This window comes from Lolium rigidum, chromosome 2, assembly GCF_022539505.1.
Source record: "Lolium rigidum isolate FL_2022 chromosome 2, APGP_CSIRO_Lrig_0.1, whole genome shotgun sequence".
NCBI lineage: Eukaryota > Viridiplantae > Streptophyta > Magnoliopsida > Poales > Poaceae > Lolium > Lolium rigidum.
Window position 1 is genome coordinate 152,131,386 of NC_061509.1, and position 7,725 is coordinate 152,139,110.

A 7,725-nucleotide genomic window follows, 5' to 3' on the forward strand; every position below is an offset into this window, starting at 1 on the left:
CCTCATGGGAGTCCTTGCCAGTCGCCGCAGCATGTTGCGTCCGCTGCCTCTCAGAGCGGGGCAATAGACAAGATCTTGGCTCCGACGTTCCAAATCACGTCTGATCTTGGTTTTGAGAAGAGTGATGTTGTTGATGATGCAGTTTTTCTATCGCCCGAGTCCGTCCGGCATGAGGTTCCTGTTGGTGATGTTCCCGGAGCTGTTGTCGCCAGAGAGGTTCACCATTTTCTCACCACCTTGATTGATGCCTACCCTGGATCCGATGTTGATTGATGGGCGGCCCCATTATCATGTCCTATCTTTGTCGGCGCGGTGTTGGAGTGTCGTTCATGTCGCTTTGTGGTCTATTGGGTTGGCTAGAGTGGGTGCCACCCTATTATTTGGGTTTGCGTTAGGCTTGGTTGTGTGTGTTGCTACTGTTGGTTTGGCCCCCTGTTGTTGTAGTTTTTCGGCCAGTTTTCTCCTAAAAACTAGGCACTCTCTTCTTAATTAATCAATGAGGCAAAGCTTTTGCCTTGGTTAAAAAAAAACAGTCGATGAGTCTTTCTGTACTGAATACGTTGTGGATCTAAGGTCATCTCAAAGACTAACACCGAAGTTTTACTCGGACGCAGATTATAGCATGGCACATCTATAGAACATATCTCTTTTTAACGCATGAAAAAGCTTTTCGGGTAATAGGTGGACAACCTAGTCTGGAGTCTTATTTCACAAAGAACATGCAGGAATGCATGCCCATCACTTTATGGATACTAGATGATTCCCCGCGCGTTGCTGCGGGAACATATGCATACAAAAAAACAGACTTCAGAGCCGTATAAGAAGTGCTTATTAACTAAGCTAAATTCAATTACTTCCATCTAACGGAACTACAGTGGAGTTCAAACTTGAAATATATGAGTACTTGATGGCCATCAATTATTGAGCTAAAAAATCTAGTAGTAAGAATAGGATGTTCAGGTAACGGTGTCAAATGTAAATAGCAGACTAATTCAATCAAGTAGTAAGAATAGGATGTTCAGGTAACTGTACCAGTGGGTGCGATATGTAAATACCAGACTGGTTCACCTTTGTAAAGTTGATCCTTGACTCAACTTGCGACTGAAGAAGTGAATAATCAGTTCCAAGTAAAGGAGGACGCAAAGATTCACTTTGACAATTTTATCCAAGATGTGTGAAGTATAAACTCTTTTTTTTCGAAATGGGGTGTACCCCGGCCTCTGCATCGATTGAAGTATAAACTCTTAACACCCCTACTATTTATAAGGAATCCTTCTGTGTGTATGACCCCGATTGGTTCAGATCGATGCTTAGAATTTTCTTTCAAAAGGATTGTCAATATTGTTCTCAAGATCTGATTAGGACAATTTTGATGTTTCCCAAAAAGAAAGCGCGCCAAGATAAATATGAATGCTTCCACTAACAATTTGTTATTTTGATAGGTTTGTTGCCTCTGAAATCTGAACATGCTCAAGTTCTAGGTTGCTAAGCATTTCCCTAATGCATCACAGAAAGCAATGTGGAAGTAGGGGCTGAGGCAATATGCAAGCTTCTTATCGATGGCGACAGTGTAGCGGCTGGATCATATTGTCTGTGAACATAAACAATGGTCATCATTTTTTCAATTTTATGTCAAACATCCAAGAATTAAATCAACCAGAAACGATGCATTTCAAGGAAACAACCCGACATGCAAGAAATTCAGGTGCAGAACCAATCAGAACTGCCACATCAGACATCTTCCAAGGGGAATAGAAACGTGTGATTTCTGATACCAAAGTCCCACTTGACAGCAAACAGAGCTTGGCTCTGGTGGTTAGGTCCCTTGTGGTGGAACCAGCTCACCCAGGTTCAAGTCCTAGTTTGGCATGGGTGTTTGCATTTACCTGGATTTATTCCAGGATTTAACCGGCGCTATGCTTTCAGTGGTAGGTGACGTGTCCGTCAACAGTGAGGCGCCAGTGGTGACTTCGTCAACCTCAAGATATGCCGGCTCAGTCCCTCGGAGGTGCTCATAGGGGTAGGGTGTGCGTGCGTGCGTTCATAGGGGTGTTTGTACGTACTGTGTTCTCCAAAAAAAAAAAAGTCCCACTTGACATGGAAGATGAAACATGCGTGTATACAGGTCGGAGGGCTTGTCTCGCTGAGAATCATATGCACCTTCAATCTTTTAATCCTTCGATGGACAACTATAGTGGAGATGACGTAAATCATAAATTCCCAAAGTAAGATTAGAGAGAGGACCTCAGGTTGGAAAACGGGCGCATCCATGATATGGCTGTGATCAATCTGATGACAACACGCGCACGCAGGTAGAGCCACCCTGCCGGTCTGCGATTGCCGATCCCAGTAGATGAATTTGTTGTTGGATCCCGGTACAACCTGTCAGTGCCCACGCGACGGAACGGCGACATATTGTTGATTCAGGCGAAGGCACATGTGAGAGATGACTCCAAGACATGGCAGAAAATGCCACCGAGTGAGATAGATGCGTGAATACACTGGTAATGGACTAATGGTGGAAAATTTAAGAAGGTTGCAGGGAAGAGGAACCGCAGAGCACGAAAAGGGAACCAAGGAGTCAAGAAAAGAAAGTTGAGTGGCGTTTGGAAGACAAAACGACTGCTCGACAAAGTGGAGCAATAATGGAAGGCAAACGACTGCTCGTCCTGCATGGAAAATTTGGCGGGTAGTAGTAATAGTCCAACAGACAATAGGGCATGATAAAAATAACAAAAATAGAAATAATGATGTGGCATGCTTGCATGTTGAGAGAAATCAACTTAGTAGATTGCTCCCATTTAGATATTATAGATTATAAATACCAAAAACATGGTAGCAGCAGAAATCCAACCAAGACAACGACAAAATGGTGAGTGCCACATAATGGATTCAGCTATGGAACTCACAAATTTTCGGGGATAATATGTCCAGTGAATTTACATGCCTGCATGTATAAAATACCCCCACAAAGAGCTCTGCACATTCTGTAGCAGCACAATGTGATTCATTATGTAGCAGCAGCTCCAGCAGAAACTCCACACTTGAATTGATTCTTGGGCTCTAGGTAGAATTTGAAATTGAAATTCTGTGCCATGATAGATGTATGTTATATCTACGTGGTAAATTATTCTCGGAATTTTCTACAACTTTTTGCGTGTATCTTTTAGGTTGGCTGCACTGGTTCATCAATTCTATGGGTGCATAAGATGCACTATTCACTTGCAGATAGTAGCATACTAGCATGCCAGATGCGGAGGTGGCGTTTTGGCACACGCGTGCATATGCACCTATTATAGAAAATAAATAAAAACCAATTATATAAATGTCAAAAAAATCTGACATAAAAATTTTGGTATACATTGTGACATCCTATGTTCGTTCACAAATTTTCGTGGAAAAACAACATTTTGTGTGGTGTGTATAAAAAAGGCAAAAAAATATACTGTACGTAGTCGTGTTACAGCATCAAAATTTGTCTTTTTTACAGGAGCCACATAATTTTAATTTTTTTTTTGAAAACTTGTGTACCAACATAAAATGTCTAGATATAGATGTAAAATTTTAGTTTAGAATTTTTTGACACTTTGAAATGTGGATTCACATAATGGGAGCATATGCTCCTATGAGCCAAAGTGCATTTCCCGCCAGATGCATCTTACTATCTGAAATTTACAATGAAATACATGAATCTCTCACATTTTACAATCCTTCTTGCGGTCAGGAGATAAGAGTCCAAACGAGTGACTTGAATACGAGCTTACTTTCCTGTGTACAAAGGTTTTCTTTTCTCGGCAAATGCAGCTAGACCTTCAAGACGATCCTGAGTGTCCAGAACTTGCTCATAGCATTCTTCTTCGACAGTCAGTGCAGAGGACAGGTCTACCTCCATCCCTTGATTGATGGCCTTCTTGGCCATCCTTATCGCTAATGGACCCTGAAAGCAAGAGCAATTATCAGATCATCTACAATGAACAAAGAAGGGCCACTGTCTTAGTTGAACTTAACTCAAATAAGTTCATTAGCATGGACAGAACTGGAATCTCTATTCCAAGAATTGTGGACGCCCACAAATTTGCCTTTTCTTTTTCTTGTGCCAGGCAAGTGCTCAACCAGACCAAGTGAAGCACACAGTAAATTGAGAGAGAAGAACTTACTTTCCCATTTATCTCCCGGGCAAGTTCAAGAGCCTTTTGATAAGCCTCACCACCAGGAACACAGTAGTTTACTACTCCTGCATGCAAACGTACATGTCACGCAGATTCTTCTATAAAGTGATAGAAGCTTCTGAAGTAGTATGTCATAAACACAGAAAGTATGGCAAGTTTAACCTTACCCATAGTTACAGCTTCCATCGCATCAAATCTACGGCCAGTGAATATCAATTCCTTTGCTCTGGACCTTCCAACAATCCTAGGAAGACGCTGTGTTCCTCCAGCTCTATATATTATAAGAGCGGTGAATATTAATAGGTGAAGCACATCATTTCATTCTGGATATTCAACTATGATATGCTATTCAAGGACAATAAGGCCACATAACATCTTGCATCTTATAATTACAAAGCTCAAATTCACGAAAACAATTTCCCACTTCATTTTGAAGTATGGACTGATGCACCATAGTGAGAAACATTTACAAAAGGAAAAGGTTTCGCAAGTACTGATAGGTAAATTCATGAGAACTATTTCATTATCATGCAAGATGACAAACATACATAATTTACTTATAAAAGTAAAGCGCCATCCTGGACACATACCCAGGAATAATAGCAAGGCCGGTTTCTGGCAAACAGAATGTTGCACTTTCCCCTGCAAACCATGTGGATGAAATGCATTCAGTTTGAAATCAAGGGGAGAAACTGGTTTTTGTAAGATGTATGAAATTTGAGCACTGCAGAATAAAAGCAATACCACATATACGAAGATCACACGAAAGAGCCAATTCTAGTCCACCACCAAAAGCAGCTCCTTCAATAACAGCAATTGTAGGGATGGGGAGTGCCTGCTCATACAAGCAAAACAATGCAAGTATTATGAACATACTAGACAAAATAACATGTACAATTAGGCTTTATGACCATTAGATATAGTACTAAGAAAGATGAGCGTGCATATAAATTGAATGTCGCATCCAGGTACAAACCTCAAAGGACGAGAATGTAGCTCTCAAGGAATTAACAAATTCCCGGACTTCGCAAAGGCCCATTAACCTCCTTTCCTGTCAACATACCATATATTCTGGTTAGGAGTGGATTATGATCAGCATACCACAACGGGTAGAGGAAGTAGAACCAAGGCATCACCAATTTCTATGCAATGATAATCTATGCCACATAAACGTCACATCCGTTTCACAGTTCAAACAAACTGCTTCAGAAAGAAAATAGCGTAACACTGCAGAACGGCAATTTTATTGCAACCTATGTTCCAAAATATATAAGACGTTTTGGGAGTTGAAACTGAACTCCCAAAATGAATAAATTTTGCAGTGTTCGAATGATCCAACTGCTAAAACATACTTGCATTTGTCTTAGTAAGTCAGACCTTGATCTTGACCTCATAATTTATCAGTTTAGATTACTTAAAAGGGGTGAGAACTGATGGATGTCTTTGCATTATCTCAACTGATGTTCCTTAAGAAACTAGCTCAACAATATCTGCCAGAGTCAAAACCGAAGCAGGACAATGCAGCAATCCTGCTTATTTAGCTCTTGACTCGAGGTTGCAGGGTTATTTCCTGAATCATCCCTATATTATCTTATTTCCTGAATCATTTAGCTCTCGATTTAAGGTTGCAGGGTTATTCCGTAATCCTAGAGCGTTATTTTCACCATTGTATATCAACGTAGCAATTGCTTGTTTCGAGTAATAAAGTGCCCATTATCAAAAAAATAAATCATTGTTGCAATCTCACTCTTATTTTGCTAGCCGATCCTGTGAGCAACCCTATCAGTCATTTCTTGTCCCTGAATATATGAGTGTTCCTTAAAGGAAGGGAACCAAAGCAGAAGCCGGAGAAATTCACTATTGTATTGTAATAACTTGCTAGAGCAGAAAATCTGTCCAGCTTGCTGCCCAGAATCGGCCGAGCTGGGGTACCTTGAGGTCAGCGCCCGCGCAGAAGGCCTTGGGCACGGAGCTCGCGAGCAGCAGGACGTTGGCCGTGGGGTCAGCCTCCACCCTCTCCATGGCGCTCCGCAGCCCCCTGAGCATCTCCTTCCCGATGGCGTTCCTGGCCTCCGGCCGGTCCAGCCTCAGCTCCACGATCCCTGGAGCCAACCACAGCTTGAAACTTGAAACCGCGATTTCCACCATGATAAATTTTCAGCGCGAAGATACGGGATGAAGTCGAATCACGGACCGGTGTCGGGGGCGGAGAGCTTGTGCAGGCGGACGGGCTCCGGCTGGGAGAGGATCTGGAGGGCGCGGACGAATAGGGCGCTGTGGGCGGAGGCGGCGGCGCTGCTCGATGGTGTTTGGCGGCCGGTGATGTGGCCGGAGACGGCGAGGAGGCCCCGGAGGCTGCGCATCCTGCTGGAGAGGCGGGCGAGAGTGGGAGACTGAGCTGGGCGGAGAAACGAGCAGACTCTGAGTCAGCACTGACCAACTGACGCGCTTGGATAGACATCTCGCGCCACGCAGGCTGAAGATGGTTATCCATGAAACTTTTTTTTTTTGATAACGGTTATCCATGAAACTCTCCACTTTATTTCGGGCGTGTATCAAATGACAATTACCACGTGTAAAACACGGGCATCTTCAACGGGGTGATACAAATCGGACGTCTCATGTGGCCGCGCGTCTACGTTACTTCGGTTCGCGAACATAAAAATAGTTATTTTTTACCGTGTCTCTGTTTGCTTCTAAGGGTGTCCATAGCGACCCGATACATTTGGCCGGTGGATACGAAAGTTACCGTTCAAACACCAAAATAAATTAGTTCAAAGTACTTATTTATTACATCCAAATATTTTAAAGTCCGCATGAAAATGAGGTGATATTAATGACTACTTAATATTTTTGTGGCCAACCATTGTCTACTGATGCTCAATCAAATTTTTCTGTAAGCGTTCGGATATGTTGTCGTTAGTGATTTAAATATTCATATGCAGATACTGCTAGCAACAAGCTCACCTGAAAATCCCATATGTGCTCATTGCGGCCATCAAGACACTCACCTCAACGATCATGTGGCAGGTTTCTTGAGCATCCCTTCACAGAGCCCTGGTAAACCGGCATCTGGTTGACATTGTGCCCGCGGAGGATGGAGGCCGCAGAAGCCATGGCATGTGTCGTCTTGTCGGACTCGTCGTCGGAATAGGAGTCAATGATCTCATTGCGGAACTTATCGAGCGACTTCCACGTATCCATCTACCCAACAGCGAATCAGGTGGCTTACAATGGCGCCCCAAAATAAATTCTGAAACCTACCAGTGCAATTGACCGAACATTCCAAGGCGGCAAAGCCGGTCAGCGCACCCAGCAGATAGGTGGCCACCAAAGACGCGACATATGCGGTCAAGGGGCTGGAGATTCTACCCCGGCTCTGATCATGTACTCTGGTGCGGCGAGAGCCGAACAGACGTCGGTACTACAGCGGTGGGGCGGGGTGTGTTGGCAGCTTCGCCCTAGGGCTGCAACGAAGGGGAGGAAGAAGCAAATCTGCGCGGTCGATTTCGCGGTCCCTGACGTGCGGTGCCGGGTTGGAATACTAAGCCACTCG

At 43.6% G+C, this 7,725-nt stretch overlaps 1 protein-coding gene across 1 annotated transcript; it reads right to left on the reverse strand.

Moving 5' to 3' along the window:
• Positions 1 to 3,658: 3,658 nt before the first annotated feature.
• Positions 3,659 to 6,577, reverse strand: LOC124692454 (probable enoyl-CoA hydratase 2, mitochondrial). Its single transcript, XM_047225840.1, has 8 exons — positions 6,364 to 6,577; positions 6,102 to 6,271; positions 5,146 to 5,220; positions 4,914 to 5,004; positions 4,760 to 4,811; positions 4,337 to 4,440; positions 4,158 to 4,234; positions 3,659 to 3,937 (listed from the first exon to the last, which is right to left on the reverse strand). The coding sequence occupies exons 1-8, from the start codon at positions 6,530 to 6,532 to the stop codon at positions 3,761 to 3,763; spliced, it is 915 nt and encodes a 304-aa protein (XP_047081796.1). The 5' UTR covers positions 6,533 to 6,577; the 3' UTR covers positions 3,659 to 3,760.
• Between the last annotated feature and the right edge of the window lie 1,148 nt (positions 6,578 to 7,725).

Bases quoted from the DNA above. Each gene is read 5' to 3' on its own strand.
- LOC124692454 (XM_047225840.1), bottom strand. From the start codon at position 6,532: ATGCGCAGCCTCCGGGGCCTCCTCGCCGTCTCCGGCCACATCACCGGC. The intron at 4,441-4,759 runs GTATGTGTCCAG...TATAATATATAG, and splicing joins GGCCTTGCTATTATTCCTGG to AGCTGGAGGAACACAGCGTC. The intron at 4,235-4,336 runs GTAAGGTTAAAC...GTTTGCATGCAG, and splicing joins GATGGAAGCTGTAACTATGG to GAGTAGTAAACTACTGTGTT.